This window comes from Aedes albopictus, chromosome 3 (assembly GCF_035046485.1).
Source record: "Aedes albopictus strain Foshan chromosome 3, AalbF5, whole genome shotgun sequence".
NCBI classification, from domain to species: Eukaryota; Metazoa; Arthropoda; class Insecta; order Diptera; family Culicidae; genus Aedes; species Aedes albopictus.
This window is the reverse complement of record NC_085138.1, coordinates 197,926,727-197,944,492: the sequence shown is the minus strand read 5'-3', so window position 1 is coordinate 197,944,492 and position 17,766 is coordinate 197,926,727. Positions and strand designations below refer to the sequence as shown.

General features: G+C 40.8%; 1 protein-coding gene across 2 annotated transcripts; it reads left to right on the top strand.

Annotated features, from left to right (window-relative positions):
- Positions 1-4,290: 4,290 nt before the first annotated feature.
- On the top strand, positions 4,291-5,494 carry LOC115261159 (larval cuticle protein A2B). Of its 2 annotated transcripts, none has more exons than XM_029862517.2 (3): positions 4,291-4,549; positions 4,626-5,021; positions 5,112-5,494. In XM_029862517.2, the coding sequence occupies exons 1-3, from the start codon at positions 4,526-4,528 to the stop codon at positions 5,271-5,273; spliced, it is 582 nt and encodes a 193-aa protein (XP_029718377.1). In that variant the 5' UTR covers positions 4,291-4,525; the 3' UTR covers positions 5,274-5,494. The 2 variants fall into 2 exon arrangements, with proteins under 2 accessions (XP_029718377.1, XP_029718376.1); XM_029862516.2 differs by having other exon boundaries at positions 4,313-4,549; positions 5,109-5,494.
- The last annotated feature ends 12,272 nt before the right edge of the window (positions 5,495-17,766 follow it).

The window sequence follows — 17,766 nt, the reverse complement described above, 5'->3', positions numbered from 1 at the left end:
ATCAAAATAAAAAATTAGGTTAAAAAGTCTATTTAAACATGTTTAAAACTTTTACAATACTTTTCCGAGTAGCTTAACACATAATCAGAGGGCCAGTACTTGTTTTAAAAATATAAAACATGTTACATTTGCTTTACCAAGAGAATTATTCAAGAAAGATCGAAAATTCTGATCAATGTTACCCCGGATTACGGTACCTACAGCCTAAATGAGGTATTCTAAGGTGTGTATTATGAGCATAACGCGTGTATAACCACATTAGGTAAGGCAAGGCTGACCAGTTGAAACGCTTTTCCAAGTGTCGGTCACGCCATCAACACCTCAGCATGATCCGCCGAGGATTCGACGCATTACCCGTGTCAACGCCGAAGCGCCATCAGTGCAGGAGATAGAAACAACCATTCGTCGATCGCATATCAGCTGAGATGCTCAAAGCTGATCCAGTAGTATTCGCACAACTCCTGAATCAATTATTCTGCAACACATGGCGAACCGCGACATTTCCGGCCGACTGGATGCAAGGCGTCTTAGTAAAGGTACCCAAAACGGGTGACCTGACTGTTAGCGATAATTGGCGGGGCATCATGATACTGTGTAGCGTTCTCAAAGTCCTCTGCAAAGTGATCCTTAACCGGATACAGGAGAAGATTGACGCAACTCTCCGACGGCAGCAAGCAGGACTCCGTGCCGGACGATTCTGTGTGGACCATATTGTCACGCTCCGTATCATCCTGGAGCAAATCAACGAATTCCAAGAGTCTCTCTACCTGGTGTTCATTGATTACGAAAAAGCCTTCGACCGTCTCAATCACGGAAACATGTGGGAAGCCCTCAGGCGCAAGGGTCTCCCTGAGAAAATCATCGGCCTCATTGAAGCACAGTACAGGGCATTTTCGTGCAGAGTACTGCACAACGGTGTTTTGTTCGATCCCATCCGGGTCGTTGCTGGAGTGAGGCAAGGATGTATTCTATCACCGCTACTGTTCCTTATCGTAATCGACGAGATCCTGGTTGGTGCGATTGACCGTGAACCAAATCGTGGATTGATGTGGCAACCCATTACCATGGAGCACCTAAGTGACTTCGAACTGGCTGATGACGTTGCTCTCCTATCTCAAATGCGCTCTGATATGCAGCGAAAGCTCGATGAACTTGCCAATCCCTCTTCAGCGGCAGGTCTTACCATCAACGTCAACAAGACCAAATCGTTGGACGTAAACACGGTCAACCCTTCCAGCTTTACGGTAGCTGGGCAGTCAGTGGAGAATGTTGAAAGCTTCCAATACCTTGGTAGCCTAATGGTGGCCGATGGCGGCACCAAGATCGACATAGGTGCACGGATCAAGAAGGCGAGGGCTGCTTTTGAGAGTTTAAGAAATGTATGGAAAAGCCACCACATCAGTCGACGCACCAAAATCCGAATCTTTAACTCGAACGTGAAATCTGTGCTGCAATACGCCAGTGAAACCTGGTGTGTATCAGCGGAGAACACGCAACGGCTGCAGGTCTTCATCAATAGATGCCTGCGGTATATAATTCGTGCATGGTGGCCTCACAATTGGATCTCCAACGTGAAGCTCCATCGTCGATGTCATCAAAAGCCGATAGCGACAGAAATTTGGGAGCGAAAGTGGAGGTTAGTCAGCCACACTCTATGCAGGGGCGGAAACGAAATCTGCAAACAAGCGTTAGACTGGAACCCTGCAGGACATCGCAGCAGAGGCAGTCCCAGAGGCTCATGGAGGCGCAGCCTCAATAACGAAATCAAGCAAGTCGACAGAAATTTGACCTGGCCACAGGTCAAGGCGATGGCTGGCAATCGCCCAGGATGGGAATCTTTCAATTCGGCCCTCTGCACCACCGTGGGTGCCCAGGACTGAAAGTAAGCAGTAAGTAGTAAGGCAATATCTAATCAATAATCGGCGATTTTTCCATCCAAATAACGATTTTTCCATATTTGAATAATACCTCAAGCAGTCCTTAACACCAAACCAAAAAGTCATTGAGGTATTTTGTCAAAACCTAAAAAATACCAAAGTATTTTTTTGGTATGCTACAGTTATTCGTTCCTGCTCGGGTCGCCACACTATTTACAAATTCGTGTAATTTGAAGCCCTTCAATTAATAACCGTTGTAGTTCTCAAACAACATTCAGTTGAAGATAGGTAAAATTTAAATTCCAGTTGGAACGTAGAACCATAACAGAAGAAGAAGAAGACGAAAGTGGATCTTTAGAAAGTAGAAGAACTTCGTGGAGGAGTTCCTAGAAGGAAGACCAATGAAGACGATGTGGAGTGATTTTTCTCAAGTCCCGAGTAATCGGGTCAAACCTTTGTTGGTTGTAGAATACAAGAATTGCGTGTTTTTCAATGTGGTCAATTGTTATGTGTTTTTCAATTTAAGCTTACAAATTTAAAATATTTTACTTTTATTGATTTGGCCAAAAACAACAACCAAAAACAAGTTCAGTAATTGCACGTTGATTTCAATATGTGAAACCTCTTTAACTGGCATACTGCAATAAAAAAAACTGAAAAGAATGATTTGAACAGTGGTAAAAATTATAGGTGTCCCAGAACATCCCCTCTATTATTTATGTTGGATTTTGAGTGCTATAACAAGGTAACTCGACAATTTTTTAACTCTTTATTGTTTTTATTAAAGGTTTAACCAAAGTAATTCAAAACTTTCTTTTGTAACAGAAAAAGTAGAAGCAGAATTAGCAATCAAAGCTTAAAAGTGTTATTTTTTGGCTCCATACCTTTGGAACAACTGCATGAAAAAATGTGAAATTTTCAAACTCGTTTTTCTCGAAACCTGAATTTTGAGTTACCTAGTTCTAGCATTAAAGGGACGATTTATTGATGAATGCATTGCCTCAATATTATTGTAAAACTATGAATAACTAGTATTCGAAGGAACAATTTTAACCCGTAGGCTACGGGGCTTACAACAAAATTTCAAACCGCTGCCAAAGACGCAAACATCAATATTTTTCAATGAAATTTTGAGGTTCACTTCACTATTAGTTGTAGTTTCAGTTATGCTGGGAGCCACAAAAATTGAAGCCACGAGGACAGTTTTATTCCGGTGGACGTCTGGGTCAGGAGGGGTAAAAATTGCATAACCTTGCTTTTAGCAAGGCCCCATTAGTTGGAATGCAAATAAATTCATCTGAAAAGTTGTTAGTTCTATGTATTATTGTATATTACGTGAGGCCTGGGGGTTAAGAAGTACATAGGTGGTGTAGAACTTTTTCCAGGCCTCCAATTTTGAGTCTAATTTCTATGCGCTTGTAAAAGATTTTGAGGCACGCAAGAAGTAGATTTTTCTGTCCTAAGCAAGGTTTTAAGCATATTGAATTAAACTGTAAGTAAAATTTGATGGTAACATACTGTTCCCGTTGGAAAAATCATGTTTTTCACAAAAGTAACACGATTTTACAAGAAATTGCCTACTTTTAGGCGTTTAATGTTTCACAAAAGGTACCGCAGTTATCGCCTAAAAGTATGCAATTTCTTGTAAACTCGTCTTACTTTCGTGGAAAACATGATTTTTCTAACAAAAACAGTATGTTACCATCAATTTTTACTAATAATTAAATTCAATATGCTTAAGACCTGCCTTAGGAAAGAAAAATCTACTTCATGCGTGCCTCAAAATCTTTTACAAGCGCATAGAAATTAGACTCAAAATTGAAAATATTTTGGAGGCCTGGAAAAAGTTCTACACCACCTATATACTTCTTGACCCCCAGGCCTCACGTAATATACAATAATACATAGAACTAACAACTTTTCAGATGAATTTATTTGCATTCCAACTAATGGGGCCTTGCTAAAAGGAAGGTTATGCAATTTTTACCCCTCCTGACCCAGACGTTCACCGGAATAAAACTGTCCTCGTGGCTTCAATTTTTGTGGCTCCCAGCATAACTGAAAATACAACTAATAGTAAAGTGAACCTCAAAATTTCATTGAAAAATATTGATGTTTGCGTCTTTGGCAGCGGTTTGAAATTTTGTTGTAAGCCCCGTAGCCTACGGGTTAATAAAACTTTTAGTGTTGAAAAAATCGGATAGTGATAAAAATGAAAAGTGTCTAACACAGAACACACCTGTAAAGGTAAAATCGATATTATAGCCTAGAGACGAACCAGCCAAAGGCTGAAAGTCTTTATAATATAGCTAAATCAATCAATCAATCGATATTATAGCGAACCCAAAGCTTTTTTTCCATAGAAGCCTTAAAGCTCACACGATGCAGTCATCCATTCGAGCAGATGAATGGTAGCAGCATGCGCGGGACCATGTACTCCACCAAACAAGTTTTCTTCGGGCTCATTTCGCATATGTAAAGATTTCAAAAACGTGCCCATCTACATAAGCCGTACCCGCCTGCTTTCGGATCTTTCTCGGCCTTCCAGCGCAGCTCGTCGTCAGCCCACAAGTCAGTAGCTTTGAGAAGCTTGCCGAGTAAAGCAGTTCATTCCCGCCCTGGTTCAAATACTCAGAGACCTCATCAGTATGCAGTCTTTCACATCGCTAACCGTAAGTTTTGTTTCTTGTTGTTTTCGGGTGATGCAATAAATGTATTTGAATTATGTTCATTATTTGTGTGCATCAGTTTTTAGTGACGCTCTTGATTGGGCTAAGCTATTGCGATGTGTCTCACGTGTTGCAACCAGTTATTGTGGAAGATGAAGTCACCACTCTTCCACCTCCTCCGAAACCTTACGCATTTGGGTATGTGGCTGGACGTTATCCTGGACACGTAGATCGTTCACATAGCGAAGCTTCTGATGGAAGTGGCGTTGTCCAAGGATCGTTTTCCTACGTTGACCCCAGAAATCAAGTCCGCACGGTGGAGTACATTGCCGACGCTCACGGATTTTATCCCCGATTGAGTCACGAACTCAAATCCCCCGAACAAACCGAAGCAGTTCAACGTGCAGCGAATAAACATTTTGCGTTGTATGCAAAGATCGCGGAAGAACACGCCAACCCCCACCACCGGGCCGTCGTAAGTATCTAGACGTTAGAAACGCCTAATTGCTCTTTGTGGCATTTACCTGATCGTATCTTTTTTTGTGTCTCCTTATCCCCAAAGCAGGAACCGTCGCTCCCGAGAGATACAGTGGCCGTGTCCAAGGCCAAAGACCGACATTTCACGCTGTACGAGAAGATCGCCCATGAGCATGCCCAAATTGCAGCGCAACGCGAAGCCGAACGGATCGCTTTCGAGGCTACTTCGGAAGTCAACGGTTTGCACTAAAGGTGTGAAACTCGAGCTTCGCATGGAAAGTGCAAAACCGGTGTATGACTGACGAAAACGAATTTTCAAGGACACTCAACTAATGATCGTGTGCCTTTCTAACTGGACCATATTAATCAGTGTAAATATGTAATTTGTTAATTAGGAGTTCCCTCAAGTGAAAACTAATTGAAAACAGAGTGCAATTTGGCATAATAAACGTAATGAATCTAATAATTGAACAGTGTTGTTACAGCTGATGCTGATTTTGTGTTTCGTGCGAAGTTAACGTGAAACTTGACGCAGAAGAGGCAAGGAATCCAACAAAAGTTTGAACAAATCATGAGAATATTATCGGGTATTATTTCATTTTGAAATGGCTATTGTCTTTTCATCAGTACTATTTGTATAGGGGTTGATCGACGTGAGGTGCATTTTATTTATCAAAAATAACGCCCTAAACTTAAAAAATAAGTGAGAAATGGCTACAGCTGGCTCAAGGGTTAATGAATGATGAGTTGATATATTTTATGACCAAATAGTCACATATTTCTGTATTAACCCTAAAAGGGATACCTTCATGGTCTCAGTTTTGTCACCTCGCTGAGTGTGTTCCATCAAAGACGAGTGTCCTGGGGTCCCAGGTATCCCTTTTAGGGTTAAAATCAATATTTTTCCAAGCTGCGCGTAAACTTCAAAGACACTTTCAAACTTTTGTTACCGTAGCAATATCAAACATGTAATGATTATTCAAATGACTGTTTCTAGCTGCCAAATAATTGGTAAACCCGATTTCGTCGTCAAAAATTGTATAAATATTTAAATTTCTGCCCAAAATTACACATATAGATAGGAAATTATCACATAATCAGTATGAAAATTGCATACTTTTTCAGGCGTTTCCTTAGGATTTATTTAACTTTAAAGTCAAACGTCATGAAATCCCGCTTCAACAGTGCATCAGAACTTCAGACACACAAATCTCAAGAAGCAAGCTTCAAACAACAGTGCATTTTATTATTCTGTTCTTGCTCACTTGTAATAAGCTTAAAATAAAAAGATCAGGTGCGCTGGTTTTGTTTTACGGAGAGATTTGTGAGTAGGTCCCAAAGTCTGCCATAGTGGCGGCCATTTTGGAATTCTAACAAGGTCTGTTCTTAAACTTAATAATTGAAAAATTAATAAACTTGTTAAAGTTTCGCATAGATTTTTGTATTCTGGGCTGGTTAATTCAGGTGGAAAAAATAATTTCAGCACTCACAAATGCATATCACTGACTGATCAATTTCAGCCCGAGAGTATTTCGTTTTGTTTTAAAAGACACGGACAACGTCTGCAGCTTTCGGCTGTACAGACTGTTTTAAACTTAACATTAGACAACGGACAACGGAACATGCACCAGTGGAAACGGGGAAGAAATAATTCTCACGAAAAGTTTCAACGCCCGAAGCGGGAATCGAACCCTCACCCCATAGCATGGTGCGATTATAAGCTTGGTGACCCTAACCGCACGGTTACGAGGCTCCACCATATTTATTATCAAAAAATAGATTGCAGTAAATAAGATTTGCACGTTAACCCTAGTGTTGTACCCAGGGTATCACGGGTATCCGGGCATCATTATCGATTTCAATAGGAATTGTTACCCTTCAGAATCCCTCTCGAGGTACTCACTCTCCCTCAGGGTCTGCATGGACGAAACTATCTGATCAGAAAGGCAAAAGCACGTGGTCTCCTACTACACTGGTCTATTTATTGCACTCTACTTACAATTTTAGTGTGTGGGTGTGTGTGTGTGGGTGCCGGCCGGCATGGATCGTGGTGGTACGACGATGGGCGGAATTGAGCTGCGACGGGATGGGGAGTTACGGTGGCTTGGCGACGGCAGGAGGTGGGTGGCGATGGCTTGACGACGACGGGTGACGGGTGATGATCGTGGACCGGAGGGTGGGCTGGCGGTCGGACGACGGACGCAGAGCTTCTCAACAACGAGGCTGCGAGATGAGATCGGATCACTCACAAGCAGTTGAGCGCGATGTGGTCGGATGGTCCCTCAATCACTCCTGCTGCTGTCCTGTCCTCATGGGAGCCATGCGGCTACCACGTTCTACGGCGCTGAAAGTGGGGGAGGGGTCTCGGTTGCCAAACCAAGCGATCCCCAAGCGTGGCTGGTGGGGATTTCAGGAAAAAATCCCGGGTCCGTGGTGGGTTATTGGCTACCGGGTCCGGGAAATTATGTCCATACCTGATTCTACAATGTCTTTCGGGCTCCTTATAATGGACACTGACCACTTTTAGAACTATGGCCTACTTGGCTTTACTAGGCACTTGAAACTATTTCAAAACCACTTTATGGTATAATACTTTCAAACCGATGTGTTCTCCATGGCGGTTGGTGTGGAAAAGACCGCTCTGTTGGCCTCAGACCGGTAGCAAACCCCATCTCTTCCCATTCTTCCCAAAACATCCTTTTCTTTCCCCTTTTTATTCCAGAATATCCCATTTTCCTTTTATTACCCGATCCAGAATGTGTGTGCAGTGTAGCTGAATTGTATGTGAAGTGAGTGTACAGTTCATTTTTCTTGCATTTAATTTGACCGTTTTATGATCTGGAGTATTGGTTCATTCAAAGGTCTTTATCCTCTAATGTTCTAATGGAATCCTTATAACTGTCCTTGAAATACATTTTTATGAATGAATCTAGGAAAACATAGTTCTTACAATGCTAATAACAACAGAATATAATCTTATTGGACCTATTGCTCATGCCTGTCTGTCTGTTTATAATGAACAGCAGTATGCTGGATTTTGTCGTGTCGCTGTATTGAGATGCGCGCTCACTTTCTCTATCAGCTAGAGCCTCTCTCATAGGGTAAAGGGCCTTAACTGTAACAGAATGGGGATGAATCTTTTTTGACCGCCAGTTTCTACTGGAGCCCGTAATAAGCACGGCTACCGCTGAAGATGCGCCTTCGTATTTCATGGCTCACGTTATTGTCAGCCGTTAGTAAGTAACGGAGGTAGACGAATTCTTCTACCACATCGAAAGTATCCCTGTTGTATATCGTAACATTGCTGCCAAGGCTTGTCCTGTCTTGATCAGTCCCACCTACCAGCATGTACTTTGTTTTAGGTGCATTCACCACCAGTCTGATCTTTGCTGCTTCACGTTTCAGGCGTGTGTACAGTCCTGTCACCGTTCCAAATGTTCTATTCAGCAATAATATTCATATCATCCGCGAAACAAACAAATTGGCTGGATTTCGTGAAAATCGTCTCTGGCTGTTGAGCCCGGCTCGTCGCATAACACTTTCCAGGGCGATGTTGAATAAGTTGAACCTTGTCGCAGTCCCCGTCGAGATTCGAATGAACCCGAGATCCTTACGCTGTTTTGCACCCCATCCATCGTTGCTCTTATCAGTCTGGTAAGCTTCACGGCAAAGTTGTTCTCGTCCATGATTTTCCATAGCTCTTTTTTTTTTTCCTTCTAAACCATAGGGGGATAATCTGCTCAACAGACACCCTAACAGAAGGTTAGGGTAGTGTAGGTCTGAGGCCGTCTTATACAACAAATGTAAAAGCCAGGACTACTCTCTCCTCGTACCCACTAAACCATTCCTATGGTCGCCAAACCCTACGTCTCTCCGGAACCACCAAGAAGGTATTGCTTCAGAGAGGGGCTAATGCACATCGCACCCACAAGGTTAGCTGCGTAGCCTGCAGCAACGAACATCGATGACTCGCTTTGGAGAGTCCATCACGGTAGCATGCTGGCGCTTAGCCAGTTTCCCGAGTGGTCCTCGCCACTCCCTTTGTCCTCGGAAGGCGGGCAGGGTCAACCCCGCCCGCGCCCTACATTAAGAACTGATGCCCACATGCAACCCGATCTGACCTGCCCGCAAAGGAAGGGTATCACTACCCTTCAGGCCCTATCAGATGCATCCGTAGGTTGCAGACAGCAAAGTCTCACCTACCCCGACCCTTGCCGGGGACCCCTTTCCAACCGCGGGCTCAGATCCAACCCAGTAGACTGACGCCTCGACAGCACCGCTACCGCGACTTCCTCTCCGCGGCCACATAATCGCTGTAAGGGTCGATCTCGACCGCAGGGCAACGGTATGACCTACGAAGCCGACTCCGAACCCCTGGACCACTTCTTGTACTGCATCTGGACTAGCCACTCTCCGAGTCCACGCGCCACCTCCTCTGTAGCTCCCAGACGATATGGGTGATAGCCGTTGAAACTGCGTTCCAGCCAAACTCATCCCTACACATCCTCTGGACCAAGTTGTCCGGGTTTGTGTCCTCCCCGCATGTGGCAAGCATGCGGTCACGCATTGTGCAAAAACGCGGGCACACGAACAAAACGTGTTCCGCCGTTTCCTCTAAACCATTGCACACTGGGCATTCGGGAGAATCCGCATGCCCGAAACGGTGTAGATACTGTCGGAAGCAACCATGACCTGTAAGAACCTGTGTCAGGTGGAAAGTAACTTCCCCATGGCGCCTATTAATCCAACTATCTACCCTCGGTATCAACCTATGGGTCCACCTTCCTTTGGTGGAACTGTCCCACGCGCGCTGCCATTTGACCATAGAGGCCATCCTGGCAGTCCTGCGTATGCCTCTTGTGCCGCGCATTTCGAAGCACTCTATGTCCTCACTGATAAGAATGCTGATAGGCACCATATCAGTAATGACGCAGAGAGCGTCGTGTGACACGGAACGGTACGCGCTCGCAACCCTCAGGCACATAAGCCTTTAAGTACTTTCCAGCTTCCGTCGGTAGCATTTAGTACTTAGCGCGGTGCCCCAAGCCGGGCCGCCATACCTACCCGAGTAGAGGAAAAGAGCTCAATAATAACATATTTTGATATGGAGATCATAAAGTGATATGGGTTTGATTGACATAAGAGATAAAAGATCTAAAAATAAAATCATAAATTTACTCCTGGAACATCATCATCATATCATATTTAGATTTTGTAAGATCTAGCCAATAGCAGCGAGATATTCGTTTGTTCTTATAATATCAAATTTTGATATTGTTCAGATGTTCCAGGAACATTTTTCAGATATTATTTTCAGATCTTTTATCTCTTATATCAATCAAACCAATATCACGTTTTGATCGTCAGTATTTCACCTCTACCCGGGTAAGTATGGACGTAGCAACACTAGCCAGAAGCTTGCGCTTACTGGCGTACACCGCAGAGCTATTGGACATCATCCGGGACAGTGCCGCAATAGCTGTGGAGGCTCTTTTACAGGCATAATCGACGTGGGTACCGAAGGTAAGCTTACATAGCTCTATGTGGTCAATACTGTATACCACTACTGCATAAAACTAACCATCGTCGGCATCTTAGGAATCAAGAAAAGACAACATAATCGGTCGACGAAGGGCAAACGAAATTCTCGCAGCTTTGGGAGGGAGTGAAAAAATGTTTTCACTCTCCTCTTTGTACGGGATATTTCTTAAACCAGATTTTCGTTAATAATTGGCGTGAGGGAGAGTTCTATTTTCGTGAGAATGACCTTTACCTGCCACTTCTGACCGATCTTCCATACACTGCAGTCTTCTGCACCACACTCGCTTGGTTCTAATTTGGTACGAATTGAACTCAGACGATCTAACGCAGCTAGCACTAACTTTTCACGCGTGTCTTTCGCTAACCGTTGTGGTGCGGTCATACAGAGTTCCGTACCATTAAAACTTATGTCCGGTGTTGCTTCTCCAGTTTTTCCACCTAAACTTTGGCTAAGAATTCCTCCACAAATCCAGGAGTTCAGGAATACCTTCAGGATATACTCCAGGATGTATTCCAGAAGTTATCGTCCTTCAGGAATTCCTTCAAGAATTTTTACAGGAATTACTCTACGAATTCCTCCTGCAATTACTGCAGGAATTCCTCTAGGAATTGTTCCGAGAAATTACTCTACGAATTCCTCCTGCAATTACTACAGGAATTCTTCTAGGAATTGTTCCGAGAAATACTCCAGAAATTCCTACAAGGAATATTTAATAAATACTCCAAAAATTCCTCCAGGAATCGCTCGAGCATTTTTTTCAAGGAATTCTTCCAGGATTTCTGACATTAATTATTCCAGGAAGTACACCAGGAATTTCTACAAGGAATATTCCAGGAATTCCGCCAAACTGAAATAAAAAAAAATAACTTCGAAAATTCCTCCACGAGTTCCTCCAGGAATGCCTCAAGTAAATCCTTCGGGAATTCCATTAAGAATGCCCCTACGATATTATTTTAAAAATCCTTCACAATTTACTACATAAATTCTTCTAGAAAATACTCCAAGAATTCCTCCAGGATTTTCTCCATAAATTTCTTCAAGAAATTCCTGGAAGAATTTTTGTAGGAGGAATTCTTGAAAGAAGTCTTGAAGGTATTCATGAAGTAATTCATGGAAGGGAATTCTGGAAGGAATTCTGGATTGTTGGAGAAGTTCTTGTCGGATGTCTTGGAGGAATTCCTGAAGGAATTCTTGGCAGAAGGTGTTCCTCTTTACCCTGGTGAACTTCTTTTAGAAGGTCCTCTAGGAAGTTTTGGAGGAAATCCTTGAGGGATTCTTGGAGGAATTCTAGGCAGAAGTCTTGAAGAAATTCTTGGATGAATTCTTGGATGAATTCTTGGATGAATTCTTGGATGAATTCTTGGATAAATTCTTGGAGAAATTCCTTGAGGAATTACACTAGTTTACAGCATTTTTGAACTCGGTAAGCTGATGATCGTTTTTGGTATAGAATCATGCCCTGAGTTCGAAAACGCGAAGGAAAAAAAATACAGTAGAGCGGAATTTTTTTCGACTTTCCATACAAGGTTGATGATTTGAAATCGATCTTTGTTCTATTTTTAAGCAATGTCGCTCACTTCACACATCTCATTCTCCGTAATCAATGCTCCGATTGAGCTGAATTTTTTACTGTAACTCGCCTACATATGATTTGTCAAATGAACATTGAGAGAGAATTTTTAAATTGTTTTTTTCTTATTGAAAAAATGCATTTCTTCATACATTTTTGGAAAATTTTCTAAAATTTAAGGAGATCGTCCCCAAAACTCGCCAATATCTTGAATTTCATCAGCCTGACGCATAACCTGCATTCAGATGATCGAATTGTATTATATTCAGCTTGTAATTTATGGAAAAAGATTTAAATTTGGTTGAACAAAACGCAAGATTTATGAATTTTATTGAATTCCATATTTTAAAAAGTTGTAAAACTCGATATTGAGCTAAAACTCAAAAACTGTTCTACTTTAAATTTTTTGAAGCACGGTTTCGAAATCAGCGCTAAATTATGCTTCAAAAATTTTGGTCTTTGACGGAAGTTCACGACTTTCGTTTTATTTTGTAAACTAGTGTTATTGAAGGAATTCCTGGAGGTCTTCTTGGTGGAATTCCAAGAAGAATTTATTAGGGAATTCCTGAAAGAGATCCTGATGGAGTTCCTGGTGTAATTTCGGGAGGATTTTTTTCGTAATTCCTCAAGGATTTTTGGAAGAATTTCTGAGGAAATCCCTGAAGGAATTCTCAGACGAATTCTTAGAGTAATCCCAGGAGTATTTTCTTAAAAAATTACAAATGGTTTCCTGAAGGATTCTAGAGGTATTCATAAAGGAATTTCTGGAGGAATTATTGAAAAAAAAATCTTAAAAAATATCTGGAGGAATCGCTGGAAGAATTCTTCGAGGAATTTCTGAAGAAGTTCCAGGGGGATTTCCTGAGTAATTTCTGTTGGAATTCATTGAAAAATTTCTCCATGAATTTCTCGAAAAATGCCTGAGAGAAATCTCGGATGAATCTCTGGAGTAATTTTTGGAAGAAGGGTTTCTGCAGAAATTCTTTGAGGAATTCCTGGAGAAACCTTTGGAGGAATTCCTGGAGGAATGTTTGGAGATTTTCTTGGCAGATGTCTAGTAGGAATTCCTGGAGAAATTCTTGGAGAACACTTAGAGGGATTCTTTGAGAAATTCTTGGAAGATTTTTCAGAGTAATATCTGAAGAAATTCTTGAAGAAATTCCTGGTGGAATACTTGCAGGAATTCTTAAGCAAATTCTTGGAGGAATTCTTGTAGAAATTTCTGGTGGAATTCTTAGAGGAACTCCTGGAAGATTTTTTGAGGACTTTCTCGAAAAACTACTGGAAGAATTCTTCCAGAAATTATTTTGCAGAAATTCTTGGAGGAATACCTGGAAGGATTCTTTGAGCAATTTGTGGCGAAAGTTTTGAAGGAATACCTGAAGGATTTTTTGGAGGAGCAACATCGATATAGTAATGAGATTCAAGTGTAGAGTTGGTGAGGCTTGAAGGTCTTGATTCCAGAATAGTTTGGATGACCTAGATCATCAAGTGAATATAGCTAAGTTAACAGGATTGTACGCTGAGGCTTTAAGAGTAGCGTAGCTTATATTCCTCGAGCATTCGCTACAATAAAAATATCCTGAGATTTACAGATATTGCGACTCATTCTTCAAAATACATTGGGTCCATTTGTAAGCCCAAGGACATCCAAATAGCAACACATAGAGATACTCGTAATATTATGAGGTGCAAGAGACACAATCATGAAAGAATTATTCCGATAGAGTGAACAGAAACAAGAGTAGAGCCTGTAGACCTTGAAGGTCCTAATTCCAGAATAGTTTGGAAAGCCTGAAATATCCCACGAATGTTTCAAAAGCATTATAGCTGTGCACTGAGGCTCCATCAGCAGTACAGCAACCATTCCAAAGAAAAACGTAACGAAATTTGGCGTAACATATCAAAAAATCAGAGATGTATGTTTTTTAGTTTTTGAGATATGATTTTTTGAAAATAAAAGATCAAATTTTCCCATACAAGACATTTTTTTTTAAATTTGATTATATTTTGATTCCTTATAATATTATAGATACCAAAACCACCAGAAATCACTTTAAAAAGCAATACTATGCATGGTTTTATGAGAATTTGCAATTTCAAGCAATTTTAGAGTAGCTAGTACTAAAATATATGACTCTCTATATTCAAAAAATCATATCTCAAAAACAAAACAACATACATTTCTGATTTTTTGATATGTTACGCCAAATTTCCTGAATTTTCTGATAAAAATATAAAACCAGGGTACCTCTTTGGTCCCGAGACCATGAAAACGTGAAAAAAACTAATATATTTGCATATTTTATAGTATTCTTTACATTTTAGCCCCTTTAACGTATTTTTCCTGAAAACTACAATTCAATAGTTTTCAAACAAAAAAATAAGTAGTTTAAAATCGGTCAAATGGTTCAAAAGTTACGATTTTTTGAAAATTTTTATTATGAAAAACCTTGATTTTTTGGACCACCCTATATGAAAATTGGTCACCCTAATGACGAAATAAAAAAATACGGGTCTAATTATTTCCGAAGAACTACAAGCCCACCAAGTTTCACGACAATCGGAGATGGCTGATAGACTACATTCCAAGAATATGTTTTACAATTTAGGCATGATACAGTACCTATGTAGATATCGTAACCCATACTTGAAAGTGTTTTGGAGGCCATTTGTAATTCACAGAATGTCTAACTACGACAATAACGAGTTGCTCGTAGCATTGCGAGGTCTAATGGGCATCAACGCGACTAAATTGCTTGAACAGAGTGAACACAAATGATGGTAGATGTTGTAGATCTTAAGAAAATGAATTCCTGAGTAGTTTGGATGACCTAGATCACCCAATTCATGTGTCATGAGTTTTATAGGAGTGCATGGAGGCTTTCTGAGTATCGTAGACTATGTTCTGTGATGATGCATCGTGTATAAAAATTGGTATAGGATGTTGGATTTGTGACACAAACTTCGGAGTACTTTGGAGGCCTTAGAATAGCTCTGGGGTCAAAACTTCAACAGACTATGATGGGTAGTAATACATTGCATGTCAAGAATCAGTGAAAACTATTGATGATTAGCAAAATGATGAGCAAAAACATGTAGAATTTATAAAAAATACATAAAAGCCACGTATTTTCGGCTACCAACAAAAGGGGGGAGGGTGCAAAGGAGGGATGTACCAGGCACTTCTTAGCACAACTATTCCCCTTGACTATGAAAAAATTTTCAGGGTAAAATGTTTTAAAACAAACAAAATATTGCATTTCTGCCAAAAGTAGATCGTCCCGGGTGTTTACGGGTACACAATGTTCACCTGGTACTCTATACGGCGCCCCACCTCTGACATTGTGTTTGACGCCAGGCAAAAGCACGGAAGTTGCGTTGCATTGCGTTGCGTTTCGTAGTAACGGAGTAATTCGTAGATTGCACACTGGAAGTTGTCATCACAGACAAACAGACGTAACACTCTGACATTTCCCATCGTACACCGACTTAACGGTATATTTAAAAAATTGATAGTTGGACAACTGGTCACCCGTGGCGCTTGCATCGTTTTTGTTTGAGTTTGACGTTTGTCCACTACCGCCACCATGTTGATGATCGGCCAAACTCAGTACTTTTAGTATTGGGCGAACAGGTTTCCGGGACTATAATTTGAATCGAAAAATGTTCGAAGTGTTACGTCTGTTTGTCTGTGTTGTCATGTTAAAGCAAGGCAAAAGCAGCGGAAGTAGAAGAAAAATGTCGCTAATTATGTTTTGAACTGGAAACGTTGTTGTTGGTTACAAGTTTTTTGGTGGTGTTTTTTTTTCGTAAGCATGAAACTATTAGAATGGTTACGCGTATGTTGGCAGAAAGACTTCGGCATGAGTTAATAGCTCTTCTTTAACATGTTGTTAGTTAATTACAAACATTTTAATTTCAATTGTCTTACTTGTTATAGATGGTCTCGCATTGCAGATTGTGTGTTTTGAATCATGTTTTATATAATTGCTAAAGTAATGGAGTTTAAAGGTCAACGTATGTTACATGGAATAGAAGGTATGAAATAAAAAGACAATACTCTATGCAGAAACCGATACTAAACGATGAAGATCTCTAATTTGCTGTTCGGGATCATTGTAATGGTGAAAGTTCGTGGTGAATTTCTATTGGATTCAGATTATTTTGACCCACTATTGGGTACTGTAAGTGAAATTGCATGCCAATTACTTTCGGATGCTACTTACAGAACAGTACATTTTCGTCAAAGTATCAACGATTCATCGTTCAACCGTTTAATATCTAATATTGCTCAAAAATATGTACACAGCTAATCGCGTTCGGTAATTTTTACCGAAATCTCAACCGCTGAGCGTTCGGTAATGGATTTTTAACGAAATTCTGTAGAAAAATAACAAATTTCGGTAAAATGTTATCGTTTATGTGTCAAACTCTAACGAACTTCGGTAAAAGTTGCTACCTTTACCGAATTTTTCCTGTAAAACAAACTTAACGGTTGAGATTTCGGTAAACCATTACCGAAGTCGGTGATTTTTTCTAACTGTGTAGGTCCGGTCGAAATGAATACTGAAAACTATTTCAAAGATGATGCTGTAATTACATTCATCATTTCAAATTCGCTGGATTTCGAGTCGCTGAATAGTATGAAAAAGATAAGTTTTCTGCTTATGATCGTCAACATGGTCAATCAAATTGACGTACTTCCTACAATTATGGTGAACTTAAGGACCACCAACATAGTGAAAGTTGGAATCGTTACCTTTGATAGTAAAAAGAAAGCTGAGGAAGCATTCATCAACATTTCAGTATTCTCCAGATACAAAACAAAGAACTGCGAAAACAACCATACATTCATCTCAACGTATTTGCCACCTGATGAATCAAGACCGATCGCTATAAAGACTTCAATTGAACGCTCAGTTGTCGATTTTCAAGGATGTTCCATTGATGCTGGAATAGGAGTTCTAGCCCCATTTACAGTTGTTACGGAAAACGGAAATACGTCAACATTTTCAGGTGTCGAAATCGCAATGGTGAGAGCACTGGCAGAACGCTTCAACTTCAAAGTACGATTTCTTCTCCCTCCGCACGGAATGCAGTGGGGAGTTTTACAAGAGCACAATAGCACTGGCCTGATGGGGATGATACAGAATGGTGAAGTAGATTTCGGACTAGGATCAATCGCGAGGTCGCTCATTAGAAACACGCTGCTTATAGGTGGAGTTGGAAATTTCTATGATCAGCTTATATTCGCTCTACCACCCGGAATTCCTTATACTCCTATGGAAAAGTTGATTATGCCTGTGACAACCAGTGGCTGGATTTTCATCATTGTGGGATGTATTGTAGCGGCTATTCTGTTTGCATTTGCCATTGATGAACGTATATGTCGAGTTAATTTTATTATACAAAATATTTCATTGGCCGATGTGTGGTTCATATTGCTAGGAGGAGCCATGTATAAACCTCCTGATGAAGCTTTGCGAAGATATGTTCTGATAGGATGGTTGATGATGACTTTGGTTTTCCGGAGTGCTTATCAAGCGATACTGTTTGACCATTTGAGAGGTGGCGTTGAATTTAAGCCTATTCTCACGTTGGAGGATATGTTTGAAGCAAAATTGAAGT

Excerpts from the sequence above, each read along its gene's own strand:
- LOC115261159 (XM_029862516.2), top strand. The coding sequence starts at position 4,526 with ATGCAGTCTTTCACATCGCTAACC. Across the intron at positions 4,550-4,625 it reads AGTCTTTCACATCGCTAACC|TTTTTAGTGACGCTCTTGAT; the intron begins GTAAGTTTTGTT and ends TGTGTGCATCAG. Across the intron at positions 5,022-5,108 it reads ACCCCCACCACCGGGCCGTC|CAGGAACCGTCGCTCCCGAG; the intron begins GTAAGTATCTAG and ends TTATCCCCAAAG.